This window comes from Rhinoderma darwinii, chromosome 1 (genome assembly GCF_050947455.1).
Source record: "Rhinoderma darwinii isolate aRhiDar2 chromosome 1, aRhiDar2.hap1, whole genome shotgun sequence".
NCBI classification, from domain to species: domain Eukaryota; kingdom Metazoa; phylum Chordata; class Amphibia; order Anura; family Rhinodermatidae; genus Rhinoderma; species Rhinoderma darwinii.
This window is the reverse complement of record NC_134687.1, coordinates 156,434,766-156,458,553: the sequence shown is the minus strand read 5'-3', so window position 1 is coordinate 156,458,553 and position 23,788 is coordinate 156,434,766. Positions and strand designations below refer to the sequence as shown.

At 39.5% G+C, this 23,788-nt stretch overlaps 1 protein-coding gene across 7 annotated transcripts in view; it reads left to right on the top strand.

The window, feature by feature from the left end:
• BLTP1 (bridge-like lipid transfer protein family member 1) overlaps nucleotides 1-23,788 on the top strand; it is a 381,561-nt gene that overhangs the window by 219,728 nt on the left and 138,045 nt on the right. For 6 of the 7 annotated variants that reach the window (XM_075860489.1, XM_075860493.1, XM_075860490.1 and 3 more), the window contains exons 37-47: nucleotides 2,597-2,748; nucleotides 3,467-3,617; nucleotides 5,842-5,994; nucleotides 8,009-8,249; nucleotides 8,789-8,937; nucleotides 10,121-10,340; nucleotides 17,068-17,226; nucleotides 17,919-18,094; nucleotides 18,620-18,795; nucleotides 18,937-19,643; nucleotides 19,811-20,056. In XM_075860489.1, the coding sequence (XP_075716604.1) occupies nucleotides 2,597-2,748; nucleotides 3,467-3,617; nucleotides 5,842-5,994; nucleotides 8,009-8,249; nucleotides 8,789-8,937; nucleotides 10,121-10,340; nucleotides 17,068-17,226; nucleotides 17,919-18,094; nucleotides 18,620-18,795; nucleotides 18,937-19,643; nucleotides 19,811-20,056 (2,530 nt within the window). The remainder of the gene's footprint in view (nucleotides 1-2,596; nucleotides 2,749-3,466; nucleotides 3,618-5,841; nucleotides 5,995-8,008; nucleotides 8,250-8,788; nucleotides 8,938-10,120; nucleotides 10,341-17,067; nucleotides 17,227-17,918; nucleotides 18,095-18,619; nucleotides 18,796-18,936; nucleotides 19,644-19,810; nucleotides 20,057-23,788) is intronic. The other variant, XM_075860492.1, reaches the window with a different exon arrangement.

Here is a 23,788-nt window from a genome sequence, read left to right as displayed (position 1 = left end):
TGCTATTTGACCTCAGAGCCCTACAATTGTGGCCCAATTCAGTGAAAATCACTAAAATAGGCCTCAAATGCGCATGTTGCTCTTCAATTCGGAGCCCTGTAATTTGTCCAGGCAAATGATAAATGCCTTGAGGGGTGTAGTTTCTAAAATGTTGTCACTTCTTGGGGGCTTCCACTGTACTCTGGTACCTCAGGGTTTTGCAAATGCGACATGGCGCCCAAAAATAAAATTCACAAGATCTGCATGCCAAATAGCGCTCCTGCCTTTCTGAGCCGTGCCGTGTGTCCAAACAGCAGTTTATTACCACATATGGGGTATTGCTGTAATCGGTAGAAATTGCTTTTCAAATCTTGGGGTGCATTTCCTCCTTTATTCCTTGTAAAATTAGAAAATGTCCACGTTTTATCAGAAAAAATTAAATTTTCAATTTCAGTGCAAAATTACACTAAATTCTGCAAAAAAAACTGTGGGGTCAAAATGCTCACTATAGCCCTCAATAAATTCCTTCAGGGGATGTCGTTTCCAAAAATTGGGACACTTTGGGGGGGTTTCCACTGATTTGGTCCCGCAGAGGCTTTGCAAATGTGACATGTTGTCGCAAACCATTCCAGCAAAAGCCAAATAACACTCCTCTTCTAAGCCCTGTCGTGGGTATGATCAGCAATTTATGTCCACATATAGGGTATTGCCGTGCTCAGGAGAAATTGCTTTACAAATACTGGGGTGCTTTTTCTCCTTTATCCCTTGTGAAAATTAAAAAAATCGAAGCTAAAACTTCATTTTATGGGAAAAAAATTAGATTTTTATTTTCACAGCCTACTTCCAATTAATTCTGCAAAAAAAATCTGTGGGGTCAAAATGCTCACTATACACCTAGATAAATTCCTTAAGGGTTGTAGTTTCTAAGATGGAGTCACTTTTGGGGGGTTTCCACTGTTTTTGTCTTTCAGGGGCAACATGGCACTGAAGACCATTCCAGCAAAATTCGAGCTCCAAAAGGCGCTATTTCCCTTCTGAGGGCTGCCGTATGTTCAAATATAAAGAAAAAGCGGAGAGGAAACCTCCATCTCACCAGTCCTGCGTCTTTATGCTATTCACCGTGGGCTGTCGCGGAGATCTGAGTGAAGTGTGGTGCGGCTTCGATACTTACTATTTTGAAACCACCTCGATACTGTGTCTCTTACATTCATCTATTTTTCTATGCCAATAAAAGTGGGAATATTGATTACTTTTTAATCACCAAACAGTGCTGGATCGTACCTTCTTTTTCTTTATGTTCAAAAATAAGTTTATGACCACATATGGGGTATTTCCGTAATCGGGAGAAATCGCTTTACAAATGTTGGGTTGTTTTCTCTCCTTTATTCCTTGTAAAAATGAAAAAAACTGTATGATTTATTTGAAAAAATTTAGATTTTCATCTCTGTGGCTTAATTTAAAGAAATTTTGCAAGAAAACTGTGGGATCAAAATGCTCACTATACCCTTAGATTAATTCCTTAGAGGGTGTAGTTTCCAAAATTGAGTCTTTTTTCGTTTTTTTTCCCAATGTTTTGGCACCACAAGACATTTTCAAACCTGACATTGTGCCTAAAATATTTTCTAATAGAAAGGAGGCGTGAAAATCCACTAGGTTGTCTTTTGCTTCAGAGGCCTGTGTTTCAGTCAATTAGCACACTAGAGCCACATGTGGGATATTTCTAAAAACGTCAGAATCTGGACAATAAATATTGAGTTGCGTTTCTCTGGTAAAAGCTTCTGAAAAATTATTCCAAATGAATTTCAGCAAAAAAATTACATTTGTCAATTTCACCACCACTTTGCTTCAATTCTTGTGAAACGCCCACAGGGTTAAGAAACTTTCTGAATGCTGTTTTTAATACTTGGATGGGTGCAGTTTTCAAAATGGAGACTTTCTAATATATAAGGCCCTCAAAGCCACTTCAGAACTGAACTGGTCCCTGAAAAAATAGCCTTTTGAAATTTTCTTGAAAATGTGAGAAATTGCTGCTAAAGTTCTAAAAATCTGATTTGACCTGATGAAGACGCCGGTTCGGCGTCGAAACGCGTAGTCCATTTTATGTTTGTTCTAAAAAATGTAGTCATGTTTTGAACTACTGGATTCTCCTCTATTGGATGTTAGCAGCGCTATTTTTTGAAGCTCCATCTTTTGCATATATAAATATATACCTAGCTATTCCCCTATTCAGGTGGCCGGTTCTTCTAACCGATCTGCAGCTTCATCCTATACATCCTTACCATTGTTTTGCTTGTTGCAGCACTGTCTTGCTATACCTTTACCTAATGTGACCTGCACCATGTTGGCGCCGCGTGTTTTTTAACTCTCTCTCCACATTACCAATAGGACACTTTGTATTAAAAATCCAAGTTCAGCTACAGGGGCCTAAAGGAAGATGTGTAACAGTCCTGATGGTAGCACTAGTAAATTGGTTTATGTCTATTGTACCACTTAACCTGCATTTTCTAATATATTCTCCATTTTTTTTAAATTAAATTCTGCTTATTCTAATTTGATTATATTATTAAATATGCAACTCATGCCATTACCTATACTGTAATTTTTCTTTACCTTAAAGGATGAAGGTGTTGAATCAGATGACTTGAAGAAAGATCTTCCACTAATGCCACCTCCCCCAGACTCCAGCAGCATGAAGCTTACTATTAAGGAGATTTGGTTCAGTTTTGCAGCTCCAACAAACGTACGGTCTCCAGCTCTTACTTTTTCCAGGTTAGTGCAACTATGCTGTAGTAACTAATAAAACGGCAGAATGTATTTACTACCAGTTAGTTCTGAATAATTTTGATATGCGTTTATCTGTTTTTTTTCTGATACAAATCTCCAAATCCCCTGTTTCCATTCACGCAGCTATAGAGCTATACATTTGTGGCTGCCTGCAACACCACTAGGGGGAGTGTAGGAGCTTAGTACATATGGATTTATTATGTGTAATGCCAACTTTTTTAAAAATCCTTCTTCAGTAAGATTCCCCTCGATTCCCCCAGAAAGGTATAATTTAGCTCTATGGCTGTGTGAAGGGAGGCAGAGGATTTAGAGATCTGTATATAAAAATGAAAGGTACTCTGACCCCTGTAAAGATTTATTATGAAATTAATCCGCACAGTTGCACCTGAAAACAAAATAATGTTCCAAATTTTATTTAAACTTTAAGCAATAGTGCAAAGTGTCAGGGGTTCACGGGTCCCATTTTTCACAATGACAAAAATCGATTTTGGTATGTCGGATAATGTAATCGTTCTGATTTTTCCTGTGGTTTGAACAAGTTTTTAACCCAAAAAAAATTCACATTTTAGTGAACAACATGTTCATTTGTGTGTCTTAAGAATACACATTCCAACAACTGCCCTGTGCTTTAGTTAGAAAAGGTTTTGATTAGAGTTGCGTCTGTTAAACCTTTTTTTAAAATATTTTTTCTTTAATCATCTAGACAACTAAACCTGCTTAGCACTGCAACCCCAGCTGTTGGGGCGTGGTTGGTCCCTATAGATCAGTTAAAATCATCACTGAACAAGCTGGAAACTGAGGGAACTTTGAGAGTCTGCGCTGTCATGGGTTGTATCATGACTGAAGCACTGGAGGTGAGTGGAGTGCTTATTGTATCTGCTAATGCATATAACAGCATTGCAATAAAAGCATGATCTTAAGAAAAAAAGTGAATCTCCTAAGCAAAGCTACGCCTTTAGCTGCACACAAACTTTAACTCGAAACTCTTACAAAAAAATACATGTTTAGTCATTTAAGTCAGTGCATGAAAAAAAATGGAACTAGTTAAATACTTATTCAACCGCGATGTGCTGGGATTATCACTATTCACATCAGTCGCCGTCCCCAATGGAGCACATAATCTGATTTCCCTATTTTAGACAAACGCACAAGGGCCAATTTCATAGAAAGCCAATTAACCTATGATCATTATGTTTTTGGAGTTTGGCAGGAGAGTGAAGTATCTGGAGGAAATCCTCCCAAACACTGGAAAACATACAGACTGCATGCAGAATTAAACCAGGACCCCATTGCTTATCCCTGAGCCACTGTCCTGTATTTAAAATAGGAAATGGGGTATAAGTACTACATTTAAAAATGTAACTTCTGTATGTGGTAGAAAACACACTTCAAAAGCAGACAAATCCGCATTTAATTCAGCCTAAGTCTAAGGAGCATACTGAATACCACATGTATATTCTCCGCATTTTGACATATATTTGATGTGAGTAATGGACTGCCCAAGTACATTGAAGGATTGGTGCAAGTTCTCTGTGTATGTCTTTGTGAAGTTTGTAAAACCTGCCAATCCTTTATGATAAGGGCTAATTCTGGTATGACAAACACCATCAAGAGCCTGAAATGTTTTGCAGCAGGCGATGTTTACACGCAGGGTATGTTCGCACTTGGCATATACACTGTAGATTTTACATCCGGGTTTGCAAATGAAAAATCCGCAGCGTATTGTAGTAACAGCAAAGTGGGAAAAATTTCCATAGAAAATGTGCATAAATTGACCTGCAGTTCAGATTATAAATTCACAGCATTTCAATTTATTCTGCGAATTTGCTGCACATTTGTTGCCAAATTTTACCATTGAGTTCAATAGGGAAGTCAAATTCTGTAACAAATGCCATTGTTTGCGGAATTTTCTGCTGTAGCGGTCTCGTGTGTTGAGACGTCATTATGATCGGGCCAGAAGCAGAAGGCTCCGTACACTGTATAGTGGCCGTGCTTGCAGTACTGCAGATCAGTACAGAATAGGAGCAGAGCACGGCTGCTATACTGTGACCGGAGCCTTATGCTTCCGGCACCGACCCTGCATAGCTTCCGGCGCCCAGAGGCATCCGGAACAGCTGATCGGTGCGGGGTCCGGGTGTTGGACCCCCACCGATCATATACTGATAATGTATGTCTTTTCATATACCATAACATCTGTAGAGTAATGTTCCATCCTGTATTGATAATTCGGGTCTATTTATTTCAATTCACTATTTTTTCCAAGTGGCTTATATAGTTTCACTAATTTAATGGTGTTATCCAGGATTTCAAAATGTATGACCTATCCTTAGGATAGGCCATCAATATTCGATCAGTGGAGGTCCGACATCAGCTGTTTGAAGGAGCCGCAGCGCCCTTATGATAGCTGCAGCCTCCTCATTGTTTACATGGGTTTAATATCTTCTTGTACTTGCACATGCCTTTTAATTTCGTAGCGGATGTACCAGGTATTTCCGCCTTGTTCCATTCACTTGAATGGGACAGCGCTGCAATACCTTGCACAGTTGCTATGACATTAACGGCGAGTTCAAGTACAAACCTGTAACCCGATGTAAGCAATGAAGAGGCTGCGCGGTATGTATGAGCGCCATGGCTCCTTCAGACAGCTGATCGGGAGCCAAGAGTCGGATCCCCACTGATCTTATGTTGATGGCCTATCATAAGGATATCCCATCAATTTTGAAATCCTGGATAACCCCTATATATAACTGATCTTCATAACAAGTAACTTTGTAGGCACATTGCCTTACTTACAGTATCTTATACTGATCCTGAGTTACAGTCTGTGTTATAGTTCAAAGCTGCAATTAAATATTATGTAGATTTTATTTCTATATTAGCTGAAAAATGGTGTTTGGTGAATAAATGCTTTAACTAGTACAGCATATCATTTTGATATCAACATTGGTAATATGAATCCACTACTGAATGTGTCAGGGAATAAGAAGCACTTGCATTTACATATAACTTTAGCTTCTCTACATTAAACTGATTAGTAAGTGTCATTAATTTTTATTTCCTATTTGATGTTCATTACAGAATAAAAGTCTCCATTTTCCCCTGAGAAGCAAGTATAACAGGCTCACTAAACAATCACGTTTCCTTCAAGAAAACCCATCCTGTCTACTTTGTAACTTGCTTCATCACTACTTACATCAAGCCAATTACTCGGTCATTGAAGATGCCACATTAGTGAGTTTCATTAATCTTCCAATTATTAAATTATATATTATAATAATCTTCAGTATCTTCTTGCCAAAATATAATTGATCATTGATGTTGACTGTATAACTAGCTAATGCAGCACTCCTCAGATAGTATTTGTGTCCAGTTGACCTTAATGAGAGGAGATGAGCTCTAAATAAATACTATATTTTACCTTTATAAAGATGAAAGTGAATGCTGCAGGTGGGACCGCCAAACAAAACTCTTATGACTTTAACCCCTTAATGACCGCAAAATTTTTCCTATTTTCCCTCTTCCTTTCAGCAGCCATAACTTTTTTTATTTTTTCATTGACTTGAAAAGCTTTAAGAGGCCATGTTTTTTTTTCCCTGCGTGGTTTTTATGTGTGTGGATGGGCAATAAATTATATTTTATACAAAAAAAATAAATTTCTGTTGACATTTCTTTAATTTTTTTATTTTAATGGTTTCATTTTTATTTTGCTGAGGGAATAACGCTTGAACAACTTTATTTTAAACTTGTATTAGCAAACTCCTGTATGCAAATACATTAAACTGTGACACTATGACACAGGCTGCTGTTAGGGCAGCACATAGTGTGCCCTCACAGCAGGCTTACAGAGCAGACAGCCCTGGGGTCCTTTCTAGGTCCAAAGGGTTGACTGCAGAGAGTTCCCCAACTTCTGATCCCTTCAACGGGTTTCCGGTGATGCAATGAAAGTCGGGAGTCCACTTTGATCATGCCGCAGTCACAGGTTAAATGGCCGTGATCGGAGGTTCCATGATCGGAAGTGTATAGTGGGCATAGACCAGGCACCACATTTTCAGCACGTGTTAGGCTACATTCACACGAGTCTGGTCCGGTATGCATCAGATTGCTTTTCGAGTAGCATACGTTATGTGCTTTGCGAGTGCGTGAATCTTTATTTATTTTTTTATTATTATTATTTTCAATTGAGTTGATGCGTAAATCACGCACAGCTCACGGATGTGCATCCAAGTGCAGTGCGTGGTTTTCACACAGCCATTGACTTCAATGGGCGATAGGTGCGTGAAAAACGCAACAATATAGCACATGCAGTGAGTTTTACGCAACGGACACACGCTGCGTGAAAACTCCTGCATGTGTGAATGGCCCCATTGAAATCAATGGGTCAGTGTGCTGTGCGTGATTTTCACGCACATCACACGGACGAGTTTTACGCTAGTTTGAATGAGCCCTTAAATGGCTATAACGTCTTTATTTGTGGACTAGCGATGTGACTTTTGCAGTCTTTTTTTTCGTTATCAATGCAGGTTTCTTTGCTTATCATTTTTTGCACATATTTTTTGCTTTTAGTATTTTTAGGCTTATAGTTTGGAAAAAAAGAGTAAAAAAAAATCATTGTCATTGTCTTTGGTCATGGCGTGCGTTACAACGATAATTGGCACGGGGGGGATGTTATGTGTAATTTTTATAAATAAATAATTTTTTTTTTTTTTTATTATGGCCTGTCCCTCAAATGTCAGAAAAGACCTTTGTGGGACTTTTATTATTTCATATATATTTTTTTACACTTTACTTTTCCACTTTAACTGGGGCTGTACAGTGATTGTCACTATTAGGGCTGTGCTGGGTCTAGTTAGACCCAGCATAAGCCTCCTACTTCTGGCATTCTGGCAATCATGTGACCAGTCACATGATCACCGAGACCTCTAGAGGCAGCGACGCTGATGCTCCCTCTATCCTTTACACAGTTCTCACTGAGCGCTCTGTACGTGAGTACAGAGAAGACAGAAGTGGTGAAAACCACTTCTGTCTCTTTCCACGGTCCCCGGTAGTCTCTGATTGCCGGGTGTCCAACATTCAGCTGCCAAATTGCTCAGGCATCAAGCTTAAACTCACACCGTTAATATAGTGGGCGGTCCTTAACCAGTTCGTGAAAATTTTTTGGGAAAGAAAATATATATAACCTTGACATATTTGTGATCTCTATGCATAGTTACAAGATTGTTAACTGGTTTGCTTTTATTTCTTGTAGAGTGATGGTCTCCCTGCTCTCGTCACATTGAAAAAAGGGCTGGTTGCTCTTGCTAGGCAGTGGATGAAGTTTATTGTTGTGACACCTGCATTTAAAGGGGTGCGTTTGGTTAGACCTGCTCAGCCAGTGAAGCCCCAAAATCCACTGAGGAGAGATGAAGATGATCTGAATGGTTTAGAGAATGGTGGAGCACTTCAAAGTGATACCAGTGCAGATGGGGCTGAGTTTGAGTTTGATGCAGGTTTGTCCTGTATGATCTCTGTTTTATACATATGAGGATGACTACTTAATAATACATCTGAAGTAACTACAGTGAACTGCACTTCAGTGTTCATATTCTTAACTGATAAAAATAACATATTAGTCAATTATTGACTATAATGATCAGTGATGTTTCATATTCCGGGTGGTGTGTGTGCGCGCTGAAATACGATACGATAAATACATTATTAGAATACGAAATGTTACTGGTTTTGAGATAGACGATGCAGGGCATATACAGAACAGACATCCTATCCGCTTAGTGTTGTATATTAAATAAGATATATTTTTTTAAAGGCTGGATAACTCCTTTAATTCAACTATATTGAACTTTGTTAGTTTAATTTCTGACCATATCTGTATTTTGTTTAAATCATTTTTATGTCTTGTTTAGTCTAGACGAGTAATAACATTCACAAATGCTTGAGAAGGAACATGAGATAGTATCTGATAAGCGCATGTGTTATTTTGTATTTGTCTTAAAATATTTGTTTTCTTTCTTTTGATAATCTGTTTTAGCTACTATTAGTGAACATACCATGCTTCTCGAAGGGACCAATACACGGCCTCCCGCTGCAGGTGTTTCTTCTGGTCCCGTAAGTGGCGCTGAAATTATGAGGAAGTTATCTAAATCACATGCTCATAGTGATTCAGCTTTGAAGATTAAAGTAAGTTCTGTTTGCTTTTAGATACATTCTTAGTTTAATTTCCTTGTTGTTTATGAGTTCAATAGTATTGGTCCACATTGTCTATGTGTAACAGATTTTTTTAATTCATGCCAAGCATGATCTGTCTTATAGTGTCATGAGCTCCTCAAATCTCAAAAAAAAGGGTCATGTGAATCCATTGCAGCCGCACACAGAGGAAGCTGAGCAGAGTTGCAGGCAGGACATTGGCGCATTCTATGTGATATCCAATCATAACGTTGTCAAACACATCAACTAAAAAGGGGGATCAATTACTACATTTCGTCTCCCTTTCGCTTAAGGGAAAACTTGGGTCTAGGCCATGTTCTGGTGTAAATTATTACCTTGCACTGAGTGACAAGTGACAATATTCTTAGCTCTGTGTATTCTGCTATTGTCATTGAATCTCACCCAGTCTGCTTCCTATTTCCTGTAGATGATGTAAGATTTCTGCTAACAAATCACCTCTGCCTCTCCCTGCACTGGGGCTCCTACAATACCTGTAACATGCATGCTGCTGCATAGGCTTTATATGCAGCCTCTCTTGTGCCTCAGTTCTGCATCTGTGGTTCTTCACCATCCTGATCATAATTTGGAATGATCTATATAGCTATATAAATATATCTATATCATTTCTAATGGAAGTTATCTGGCTACACCTCATTATTTGATACCTGGGCAAGGCATTATGGGACATTTACCAGAGCTACTGAATACAGATAGGGATTTCAACAATTATTCCCTTTTAAAAAAACAAGGGAGGGATGGCATGGAGCAAAAAAGAAGACCACTGTTATGGGTGTGGTGGGACTCATTTCATGGGTTTGCGGAAGTTTCTCTTTAAAATATATTTTGTTGCAGATTCCGAAGATGAATTTTATAGATACATGTTAAACAGTGACAGAAGACCACATGTGTGTGTTTAAACCCTACAGTGTAATTTATAGTATGTACATTTTATATACCTAGATGGAATGTTTTAACAGTCACTCCACTGCTATGAGCGATCGCCTTTTCTGCATTGTCACTTGGTGTTAAGTGAACACAGATCATTTGTAGTGCTTTCAGGGATACCTACATCCCCAGGCACGAGTTATCTCTGCTCATGTCTCATTTTGTCATAATCTATTCTCAAGCAAGTACGTATGTTCTTTTGTTTTTACAGGGGACTCACCCATATCAGTCTCTGAGCTATACTAGTGGAGACACAGTAAATGATTCTCCTGCCCATGTCAGTAGATCTGGAATGCCTGTGAAAGAAAGCCCAAGGAAAGAGAGTCTTCTGAGCTACTTAACTGGCAGTTTCCCAAGTCTACACAATCTCCTGGACGGAACACCACAGAGAAATGCTGCAGCTGTTAAAAGCAGTTCACTTACAAGGACAGGTATTGATTGTATTAGTGGTTGAGAATTAATAACACTTCATGGTTTTCGCCTTCAATGTATTAAATGTATATTTTGTATTTTCTTCAAACGGTTATTTATATGATATTTACTAATTTCTGTTTCAAATTAATAGACCTGGCAAAACATTTCAGTGTAAGAATATAGCCCTGTTAATGGGGTAAGATAATAATACTAAGCAGTAGTTGAGATAAAGTATGGTTTAATTGACCGTATGGTCCAAAAACTTTGGAACATGTACCAGACTGTATTTCACTTTTTCACACCCTCCATGCTCTTAGTGTGATGTGACAGTCTCTTACATGTTCCACAAGTTGAAATCATACTGAGCTCACAGGTTATCTTACCTTTCTCAGGTCTTCACCATTCATCTCCTCCAACGTGACCTGTTCTTGGGTTTACTACTTATACAGTATATGCCAGACTTAAAGTTCTATGTAACATTATCTTTCCCGTAGGAAATTCTATTGGCCACAAACAATAAAAGCTGCTACTTGAAGTTAGTTTTCCTAGTTGGTAACATGTATTGACAGTATTATGTCTAAAATGGCCCTAAATACATGCATCTCTCTACCGACACGATAAACAATAAGGGTTAATGGAAATATAATGTGCATTTATGGTAAATACATTTCTTTTAATATCTGGTCTTTCTTTTTGTAAACCTAGGCTATAATAATGGCGGCTCATATTTGTTATGGTCTCTCTATTTCAAGTCTGTACTATTTTTATACATGAGGCACACTGTTTTACCACTGAGCACATACTGATAACAAGCAAAGAATCCCTGTGCCATGCATCTGTTTGTAAGGACTTGTTCACACAGTGCAGATTTGATGCAGATTATGCATTCATTTATTAAGCCAAAACCAGAATTGGATTTAGGAGAGGAGACCCTTTAAGGCCTTCCTTTTGTATATGTCTTCTGTTTAGAGGAAAATATATGTAAAATCTGTATCAAATCTGCATTGTGTAAACAAGTCCTAAAACAAAGCTTTAAAATAAAAAATTTCAGTCTGCCCCTCTAATTCTGCTTGTTAACAGGTTCATATGGATATGCCGTCCACTGTTTGTATTCACAGTAAAATACCCTTTACACTGAGCAATTTTAACATAAAAAAATCGTTGGCGATGACATGACGATACTTACAACAAACAAGGAAGGGCATCATTGTTGTCTAACATTAGGTCTCATGAAAACAGTGTGCTAAACAGCAGTTTTTATTGTAAATGTCGCAGTGAGTTGCATTTACCAAATTTGATGGCAGTAACAAATTTTTACGGCGGCACGGTCGATGAAGATCAATTATGGACAACATAATCTTCTTTCAATCTGGCCAATTATCTATATAATCACTCAGGAAACAACTGACTGGTAATCGTAATTGACCAGAGTGAACAAACCCCTTATTTTAAAAAATACTCTTCTTTCTGTGTCGATCAGCCATGTTTTCCTTCTGCTTTCTCTGTGAGGAAGCTTCTTCATTTATTATTTAGTGCTATGTGAATGGATGAGGGCCTGCAGCAGAACTCCCCACACAGTAGTAGACCGTACAATCTGTACTACTTCAGAATTGTATTGCTCCCTCTAGGACTGTAACCACCACGCTAAAACCTGAGCACATGGATGATGGTCACTCTATGCAATGGCTTCCAGTCAAGATGGCAATACTATTTAAGTACTTGGGGAAGGGGTAAATTATAAACATTTTATTTTGTGTTGTTATAACTTGAAAAGCTTGTCCGGAAGTTAAAATAAAGTTAGGAAAACAGCAGGAAATGTTCAATAAAAATAAAGCATTACTCGCCTATTAAATCTCCTGTCGCTCCGGTGGTCCACAACGGTCTTTGTTTAATATCTGTAGTGCCGACATGCTTTACAGACAGACACTAACATCCCTCTCTACCCGTCACCCCCTCAGCCGGTCTCCGACATTGCCAGATTCACATGACCGCGATTGGACCCTGAAAAATGGTCCGTGTGTCAGCCGGATTTCCCGGCCCGACCGCGGTACATGTGAACGGGAATCCTGGCATCATCGTCATTTAGGCTACAGTCACACGACAGTGAAAAAAAAATGGGCAATAAAAACTGATCACTGGTCAGTTTTTCATGTCCATTTTGCATCAGTGTCTCCAAATTCTCATCCATTTCCAGTCCGTCTTTCATGACCGTAAAAATAAAATAAAAAGGATGGATTTCATTTGTCAGTGTAGATAGTGCCCCAGTTCCCACATATAGAGGCATAGTGCCCCAGTGCCCACATATAGTGACATAGTGCCACAGTGTCCACATGTAATGACAGGGCCACAGTGCCCACATGTAGTGATAGTGCCACCCCCCAATATAGTGCCACAGTGCCACACCCCCTTGCAGATAGCACCCCCGCGTAGATCGTACCCCGCCTTGTAGATCGAAGCACCACACTCTCCCTTGTAGAGAGCACTCCCACATGTAGATCTCACCCCCACATGTAGATCTCACCCCCACATGTAGATCTCACCCCCACATATAGATCGCAGCACTACCCCCCCTCCCTTGTAGATCGCACCCCCAAGGTGTTTCATTACTTTTGTCCATATAGTGTATTTCCTGAAAGCGGGCAACCTGATGATTGCAATTGTATTGACGTGCTGTTGACAGCCATGTCCACCTTCACGTAACTTTGTGACAAACAGGAATTTAAAAATAAAATACATTATAACATACATTTGTGCCTATAAATTACATACAAGCTAAGATTTAGACTCACAAACAATGTAAAAATGATAGACCGAGGTGTTTAAATTTCATATAAACCACACAGACGTCTACATCAACAAGTGCCTGTCCTGTCAAAAACGCGGGCACGCTATTTTTAGCCACCATCCACAAATGCGTTAAAAATATATACTGTATACAGCAAACCACTACTATGCTTCCAAAATAAAACATTTTTTAGAGAGCTCAGCATACGTGTATAAAAATAAAACTTAAAGAGATTATCCGGGGACCAAAAACTGCTTTGCATTCATATTTTTATGTAAACAGAAGTCACTTACTAATATACTTTAATAAAAAATTCGGTACTAAATGGTGCCGTTCAAACCCGGTAAACTGTTCCCGCAAGTCCTGGAGCTTTTCTAATATTGATGACGCGCCGACACGGCCCCACGTGTCTGAGGGCTTGCTTTCTGTACTGTTCGTGTCGGCGTGTTATCAATGGCATGACTGCAAGGGGCTGTCACACTGCCTATTACTGGAGTCCCCGAGCAGAGCATCAGCTACCGCTTTGCTCGGGACTCAAGCATTGCTCCCGACATTTGGTCAGTGACTTCAGGGGTTTCCTATAGCTGGAGTCCCCGAGCAGAGCATCAGCTGATGCTCTGCCCGAGAACTCCACCATTGCTGCCAACGTCACTGTCCATATATGGACGGTAACGTCGGCATAAGTACGGGAGTCCCCAAGCAGAGCATCAGCTGAAGCTTTGGCCGGGGACGCCAGCATTGCTGCCAACGTCACTGTCACTGCCCATATATGGGCAGTGACCTTGGTAGCAGTACGGGAGTCCCCAGGCAGAGCATCAGCTGATGCTCTGCTCGGGGACTCCAGTACCTCTGCCGACATCACTGTCCATATATGGACAGTGACTTCAGGGGTTTCCTATCACTGGAGTCCCTGAGCAGAGCATCAGCTGATGCTCTGCCAGTGAACTCCAGCTTTGCTGCCAACGTCACTATCCATATATGGTCGGTGATGTCGGCAGCAGTACGGGAGTCACCTGGCAGAGCATCAGCTGATGCTCTGACTGGGGATTCCAGCATTGCTGCCAACGTAATTGTCCATATATGGACAGTGACGTCAGCAGCAGTAGTGGAGTCCCCGAGCAGAGCATCAGCTGATGCTCTGCTCGGGAGCTCCACTACTGCTGCTGATGTCACTGTCCATATATATTCAGGGGTTTCCTACCGCAGGAGTCCCCGATCAGAGTCTTAGCTGATGCTCTGCCTGGGGACTCCAGCACTGCTGCCATCGTCACTGTCCATATACGGACAGTGATGCTCTGCTCGGGGACTCCAGTACTGCTGCCGACGTCACTGTCCATATATGGACAGTCACTTTGGCAGCAGTGCTGGAGTCCCCAGGCAGAGCATCAGCTGATGCTCTGCTCTGGAACTCCAGCTATAGGAAACCCCTGAAGTCACTGTCCATATATGGACAGTGACGTCGGCAGCAGTACTGGAGTCCCCGAGCAGAGCATCAGCTGATGCTCTTCTCCGGAGCTCCAGCTATAGGAAACCCCTGAAGTCACTGACCAAATGTTGGAGCAGTGCTGGAGTCCCAAGCAAAGCGCTAGTTGATGCTCTGCTCGGGGACTCCAGCAATAGGCAGTGTGACAGCCCCTTGCGGTAATGCCATTGATAACACACCGACACGAACAGCGCAGGAAGCAAGCCCTCAGTCATGTGGGGCCGTGTCGGCGCGTCATCAATATTAGAAAAGCTTCCGGGAACAGTTCACTGTTGAACGGCACCATTTTGTACCGAATTTTTAATTAAAGTATATTACGAAGTTACTTCTTTTTACATAAAAATATGAATGCAATTTTTGGTCCCCGGATAACCCCTTTTAATAATTTATACACACAACCACCTTCCACACAACTTTGCATCAAACAGTGATTATAAGCAAAGATTACATGAAACTTCAGCTTTGTGACTAAAATGTGTACTCAAGCAGACCCCTTATGCAAAAAAAAAAAAAAAAAAAAAAAAGAATGTATTCGGCACAGAACTGTAAGATGTAAGGACCTGATACATACCACACATGTCTACATTCACAGGTGCGTGTGTTAAAGAAACGCCAAAATCACAGGAATGCGCTAAAAAAATTTTGCAAGCAAATTAAATTGGGGCTTCTATGGATGGATAATTGTTATTGCCCGAAGCAAACTCTAAGGATGTCTTCACACATAGTGGTCAAATCACATTTTATGCCGCAATTTAAAAATAAAATGCAGTTAAACCTTTTTTATATTGCTGCGATTCTGCCAAAATCACGGAACAAAGCATAGATTGAGTGCAACATCTGAACACAGCTTAACCCTAATAGAGAATTGCAATTCCCTAAACTTAATCTAATACAGATTATTTTTTTTTTGTGAAGTTAGTTGGAAACAATCCTTTATGGCAACAGTCAGTGGGTGAAAATTTATTTTCTGATGTACATCTGTTATAATCATCAAAAATATATTAGAAATTATTCTCTAGTGATAATCGTTATCGCTATGACTATAGCATGTAATGAGTATCGCTAAAAAGGCAGTCAGCGGATTTTACGCTTATGATCGGGTATGGACAGAATAGGGACAGTGTAAAATGTACAAATTTTATTTGATGTTTGTGTGTGATGCAAGTGCTTGGTGTGATTTATTTGACGATGTGATTTAGACGATGGTAAACGTCGTGGAGTCTAATTAGGTGTTACTGCTTATCTTCTTGCTTTTCTGGAAAAAGCCCCCTCATTTGTGAAATCTGAGAGCAAGTAGACTCTCTGATTAAAAGGGGGGGGGGGTGAAAACATGAAGAAAAGTTAATGTTATTCCTCCCCCTGGGGTCATCTACAGTCATACAGGGACAGGAGGAGGAGCACATAGTCTCCTCTTTTCCCTGCAAGTTGCCAGCATGTCCTCCCTGGCCCTCCCTCTCCTCCTTCACACAGGCTGAAATGGGATGTGAAAATATATGCAGCTCCCAATTCAACCTGCTCTAACTCAGGCTAGATCATAGCTAGAGTTGCGATCCAGGGCTTGTTTAAAAGCTAATATTAGCTCGAGCTACCAACCTAAGTTAAAGCCAATAGTAGAAACAAAGCCAATATGTCCTTGGCTTCTGAAGTGCCTTCCTGCCAGGGCGTAACAGATACGTCCTTGGCAAGGAAAGGGTTAATAAGTGAGTAATGGTAATTTTTCTCTTTCATCAAATTTCCTGCCTTTGCCTAATTTTTAATACTTTTAGACAACCCTTTTATTAAGAATAATGATTTGTGCCTGTTTAATTTCAGGATGGACTACTCTAAAGTTTCTCTTTTATTCAAAGCGGACTATTTTTTCCGTTACTTACTACACCATTGTGTTTTTGATGCATATTTCCATAGTTCATCTGTCTTCTCTGGCCAACAGTATGTTACATTGTACTGTCTCTATCTTTGTGTGTCCACGCAATAACATAACTGCAAGATATCAACTTTTTTCTGTCTCATTACTTTTGTACTGTTTGTTGCACATACAAAATCATGAGAAATAAAAAATACTGTCCGCTGCAGACAACTTATGTAAAATTAAAGATAAGTAAAATGGCTTGTGTACCTATTGCCTTTGGCGACTTCATTCTAGATTTTGTTTCCTTTTACCAGCTATAAAATATTTAAAAACTCACATTTCCAGTCAGTCTCCCCTTTAATGCATTACATTGTTCTTTCATCCCACAGGGTCTTTTATATAACAAGTGTCCCATAGTGTTTACCATTTGTTAGAATGTATTAAAAGCAAATGTTTTTCTTTTTAGATGCCCTGTAATAGATTTGGCCAATATATAGTTCACAAAATCGATGGTTTACAGTAAAGCGTTAATTTTAGACACCATATTACACAGTGGATAATCATGTCTTCTATTTTCTTTCTTGGACATAAGAATTCTCTGAAACCTTTCCTGATTCATTGATACAGGGAATCCTGTGGCCACAGAAATGTTATCAGAACATCCTTTATTGTCTGAACCATCCTCTGTGAGCTTCTATAACTGGATGTCAAATGCAGTGGGTAATAAAGGCAGTGTGGTACACGAGTCACCCCTGGTCAAGTCTGGACACAACAGTCTTCCAACAGGTATTGGCAATGAGGTTCTTTTGGAGTATTGTTTAGACAGAGTTTGTCCACTTCTGACAACTGTAAAAGTCGGACAAACAATTCATATGAATCTGATAATGTGAAGCAATTCACAGACAGGTAGCATAAGAAAAAATATTTCCAAATAAATAGTGCTTAACTGAGATACACCTAGACATCATATGACCAAAGTGTCTACACTTATTTGACCTGAAATCCTATGGAAAAAATCTTTAATTCTTTGTATTATTCAATTAGTAATTGAGTAAACATCATTTTCTGTGTTTTTTGTGACCATTGTCATGCATCTCCATACTGAATATCCATTTATATGTTTTTTTTAACATTTGTATTCAAGCACCACATTTCAGTATAGTCATTCTATTACAATTAATGAAATTCTGTTGCTGCAGCAGTTGCTTCTATAACTATAAACATTGTTGTGTTAAGATAAAAATTTCGAGTTTTGGTTAATATAATATGACTAAAGTTTTTCTGCATTAGTTAGGTTTTGCAGTTAGTTGATTTCAAGAAAAATGTGAGCTACATATGATTTACCCAAAATGTTTCATGAGAACTCCTTACCCGCGCCCAATTGACGTCTAATCTCACAGAGCATGTACAGCACGTTTATATCAATGTTTTTTCTTTTCCCTCAGTAATCGTAAAGCAAATTTAATTTGTTGTTTTAGGAACTACACATAACCTACCTACTATTCCGTCTGCTTCTGATTTCAATACTGTGCTGTCCAGTGATCAGAACACATTGGATGGAACCCATTCTCAGCACAGCACTAGTCAAGATGATATAGCGGGAATTGAAGAGGGCAACCAAGGATTTCCTGCAGTCCAGCTTGCAGACGCACAGGTTAAATAGAATTTTTCTTATAACTATTACATCGTTTTTATTGTATTTTTAAGGCCAAACTTTTAATGTGTATTTCCACTCCTACCAAAGATGTAGCATTTTACAAATAGAGGGGTCATCAATTGAAATCACCTACTTCCTCATCATCTGATTCATGACGCATGATCCTGCTTGGGAGTCTATAGCATAATATGAAAATGTCTACATACGCAGCATTTTGGTTTGTGCCATTTTAGTGCCGTTTTTGTGGTCAGTGGTGTTTTCATTAAAAAAAAAACCTGCGACATGCTAAAGTTAGGGTGTTTTTCTCAATCGGCTTATCGGTAGACCTATAAAAAACGCTTGTACAAAATGACATGAATTAAAAATCTGACATTAAATAAAAAGAAACACTTCAAACTGCAGTCATTTTTTAAAATGTGTTTTAAAACGTCACAACAAAGATCCTGTTTGAACTTACTCTTCGGTAAAATGACAGAATTTTCTATTGAAATGCGATCCTATGGTTCTGCTTATCTTTTGTAGGTGGTATTCAAGCCTCTGCTCAGTCATACAGGCATCCAATCACAAGATGTTGTACCACTCAGCTATAGGATGTATTTTGGGGAACACTTGTCCTTCTCCGGCACGCTTGACTGTCTTAGAGCTGACATAGTTGATTCTGATACGTCAAAGGAAAGAAGAAGTAAAAGAGCCAGAAGGTTTTCATTTTTATTTATTTATGACACAAAGATCAGGGTTTTTTTTATCATTTATTTGATAAGTGTCTTTTAGATAAAATACAATAAGATTTTTTTTTAATAATGTTTACATAGTATCAACCTTTTTTATTATTTATTTAGGCAAGGAGCCATAAACCTACCTCCTCTTGAATTCAAGCCAGCTTTGATGCTTGAAACTTTCAGCATCAATGCAGTGATAATGGAAAAGTCTATGTGTACACCTCAGAATTCCACCAGTGCCCTCTCCTTTCACGATCTCAGCAAGAGGTACTACAATACTTTTCACTGCAACTTTACCATTTCCTGCCAGTCAATCAGTCAGCATGTTGACATGGCCTTGGTACGGCTTATACATCAGTTCAGTACTATGATTGATGATATCAAAGCAACACAGACAGATATCAAACTAAGCAGATATACAGCTGGCTCAGCATCACCAACACCTACCTTCAAGACTAGAAAACACAGGGACTTCCGCTCCTCTGATTTCAGTCGTAGCTCTCGGGGCAGTTTAAATGGTGGCACCAGGGTAAATAATATAAAGAACAAAAGAGTCAACAATGATACCAACAAAAAGGAGTCTCGGAACAAAAACTCTTTGGTAAGGTCAGAGAGAAGAACCTCCAAGGTTTCTCGAAAGGGCTCAAAAGATGCAGTAGATCATATGGCTATCCATATGGATGACTCTGATTCCATAACGGTGTCTGAACAAAGTGAACCATCAGCAGAGTGCTGGCAGAACATGTACAAGCTGCTAAACTTTTACTCTTTAATCTCTGACCCCACTGGATTTTTGGAGAAGTCATCAGAACCACTAGGCCCTGCAGGTAAGACAGCAGTACAGCAAATTATTTCATTTATCAGATTTATGTATTTTTAACCGCAACATTCAGTTATAGAACATTTTTAACTATACTGCAATTCGTTTTATATATTTTATAGTGTCCTATAGATATTTAATTTCGTTTTTTTCTCCTTTTGCAATAATTTCTAGGAGGGAGAAGTCCGTCAGAGCCCACATGCAGAGTGGTGTTTGAGAATGAACAGGACAGTAATAGCTTGAACAGGAGTCAGAGAAAACGCAGCTTGGTTGCAACTGAGCCCCAGCATGTCACTTTAATTGTTTTTGGAATTGGCATGGTAAATCGCACCCACCTAGAAGCTGACATTGGGGGCCTGACAATGGAATCAGAGCTCAAAAGAATTCATGGGAGTTTTACCCTTAAAGAAAAAATGAAAGGTATAGTTTTGCATACTTGCTGTGAAGCCTTTACTTTTCTTGACTTTTTGTGTATTATATTTACTTTTATGTGTGAGTATTCCATCATCAATTTTTATTTTTAACACTAATTTGCTGTTTCCTCTCATAAAATGTGGCCTAATTTGGCATCTTGAGTCTTTGGCATATGTTACAGCTCATGTGACACCAGTGTATATATTTGCATTATGGTTGTCTCACAGCCATTCTAAGGCTGTGTTCGCACATTGCAGTCAATTTGTGTTTTTTTCACATTTTTGCGCAAATAGATAATCACATGTGAACACAGCCTTAGGCTAGATTCACACGGGTGTTGCGCATCCTGGACGTGAAAAACAGGTAGTTTTTAACGTCCGAGGTGCATCCGTGCTCTTCGCTGCCTGACGCGATATCACACATCCCCGATAGACTAGAGTCTATGGAGGGATGCGTGAAGCATGAAAAAATAGGACATGTCACGGACCATTCACACAGTCCATTGATACAACGGCCGTGTGAACGGCCACATTGAATTATATAGGTCCGTGTGATGTGGTTTCAACGGCCGTTATACGGACGTTTAACACGTTCGCGTGAATAAGGCCTTAGGCTAAGGCTACACTGAGACTCATTTTAGTGCTACTGATTGATTTTTAACTATCGAGTGTGAGCTGCAGTCTACAAGATTGCATGCAATCAAGCAACTCCTGAAAACGCCACGTGTGAACATATACCTTAAGTCAGTGTTGACAGTTCACTCTAGTACTAGATATGCTAATCCACCTGTACTAAATTATTTCACTGACTCTCTTGTGGATATAATATGTTAAAACATAACTTTTATTAACTCTACATTAAAAAAAATAAAGATATGTAGCACTAAGCTTCCTTCCTATATTCCACCTAAGACAATTGGTTTACTGTGGGGGAGCGATTGTTGTACAGGACAAGACAAATGGAAGGTACATCTTGGTCTAAACTCACAGTTGCACATTGAATCTAGCAACCAGATTCCTGCCCCACATTTGGTATAACACTCAAAAATTATGCAAGAGTGTATTAATACATGTCTCATGTCGCAACGCGTTTCGTCTGCAGTATAACCCACAGACAACTCGGGAGACTATTTTTCAATTATATATTGAAGAGATTAGATATTGAAGAGATTATTACAAAAATACGAATTAGTACGAGTGCCAGAGTTATGATATTCAAACTCTGGCGGCCACGTTGAAGTCAGTGTCGGCCTTATATTCTGTCTAATTAAGGAGATTGGAGAAAACTCTAATCCTACATCTTTACCGTTGTATAAACGCCACAGTTAAAGGGGTATTCCCAACTGAAACATGTACAGTATGGCATTACCAGGGGATATGCAATCGAAGAAAGGAACTGCAGCACTCAAGATAATCCAAAGAAGTGTATTTGATTTATTCACCAAGCATAAAAACACTTTAGCAAGTGTTTTTATGCTTGGTGAATAAATCAAATACACTTCTTTGGATTATCTTGAGTGCTGCAGTTTTCACAGAAAACAGCAATTTTTGCATTGTTTTTAATAAAAAATTTTATGCCGTTCACCGTGCGGGTTGAATAATTTAATAACTTTCTAGTTAGGGTCTTTACAGATGCGGCAATACCAAATATGTGTAACTTTTTTACATTTTTTTCTTTTTTTTAATAATAAAGCATTTTGTAAGGGGAAAGGGTGGGTTTTTCATTTTTTTTTTCACTTATTTTTTTTAATTAATTTTATAAAACTTTTTTTTTTTGACTTTTTCACTAGTCCCACTAGGGGACTTCACTATGCAATCATCCGATCGCTTTTATAATACACTGCAATACTTTTGTATTGCAGTGTATTAGTGCCTGTCCGTGTAAAACAGAAAGGCTGCCATAGAAGATACCGACACCCTGCGATCTTACGCGGGGTGAGAGATGGAGCTCCCTCCCTCACTCCAAAACAACTCTGCATGCAATCAGCTGCTTCAAAGGCCAGCAAAATATTGTCGTGTATCAAAAGAGGCATGGATTCGCGAGACAGGGATGTAATATTACCACTTTACAAAGCATTAGTGAGGCCTCATCTAGAATATGCAGTCCAGTTCTGGGCTCCAGTTCATAGAAAGGATGCCCTGGAGTTGGAAAAAATACAAAGAAGAGCAACGAAGCTAATAAGGGGCATGGAGAATCTAAGTTATGAGGAAAGATTAAAAGAACTAAACCTATTTAGCCTTGAGAAAAGACGACTAAGGGGGGACATGATTAACTTATATAAATATATGAATGGCACATACAAAAAATATGGTGAAATCCTGCAACCTGCAGAGGCAACAAGCCTTCTTTACCGTGAGAACTGTGGATCTACGGAATAGCCTACCGCAGGATCTGGTCACAGCAGGGACAGTAGATGGCTTTAAAAAAGGCTTAGATCATTTCCTAGAACAAAAAAATATTCGCTCCTATGTGTAGAAATTTTTACCTTCCCCTTTCCCATCCCTTGGTTGAACTTGATGGACATGTGTCTTTTTTCAACCGTACAAACTATGTAACTCCGATGCGGTGCTCGCTATTGAGCGCCGCATCTGAGGGGTTAAACGGGCGAGATCGATACCGATATCGATCTCACCCGTTAGAGAAGGGCTGTTCCCCGCTCTCGGCTACCTCTGGTAGCTGAGAACAGGGAGATTTAACGGCTCCTTGCACTATTTATTTATTCCGATGCAGCGCCGTAAAAAGGCTATTGCATCAAAATAAAGCCTGTTAGTGGCCGCAGTAAAAAAATCTAACTGGCGGTCACTTACGGGTTAAAACACCAGTTCCCAGCAGTACACAAAAAAGCCACAATACTATATGGGGAAGTAGCACAGGTGCAAAATACTGTTAAACAACCACTCTCGCACCTACCATTTATAAGGGGGAAGAGGGGGTGTCTGCTTACTATTATAGTTGCACGCATATAGGGCTTCTATAAGATGCTAGTCATACGGTTTTGTGTAGTACACCATGAGGGCTAGCAGCCGAAAAGTTATGCCTATACTATTAGATTAGGTGGCCTTCTAAAGGCACCACACAAAGTACTGACACCCCATTCTCCCCCTACATTATAATGCCAGGCTGCATTCTACAAAAATAATAAACATGAGGAATTAGGTGATATTTTGGTCAGCACCCGCAAGCTCACAACCCGCATCAAGGGTCCCTATCGTATTACGAGTCCCTACACTACCATTACAAACAAATCACAGAAAATGGGATCAAATTTACGCAAAATACTGATAAACAGCCCCTTACATACCTGACATTCATTAAGGGGGTGGCTGCTTAATGTAATTGCACACAAATAAGCCTTCCATAAGGTGTCAGTCACACAGTTACATGTAGTGCACCACGCTGGCTTACAGCCTTTTCGTTACAGCCATACTGTTACATCAGATGGGCTGCCCAGCACCTTCTAAGTGCACGACACAGTACTTAGACCCGCACATAGGTCAAGTGTTTTTCCTCAATCACACCATTCTCGGTTTACTCTTTACACTGTTGCACGAGAAAACTCCACAAGTTTGGCAGCTGTTGAAATACTGCCCCTTGCTAGACTAGCACCGATGACCATACACCGTTTGAAGTCGCTCAGATCACTTGATTTTTCTGATGTGGATTTACACTGAAACTGAGCTCACTTGATATAGTGCTGCAATCCGAGGGTCATGTGTTTAATATCCATACAGGGAAGCT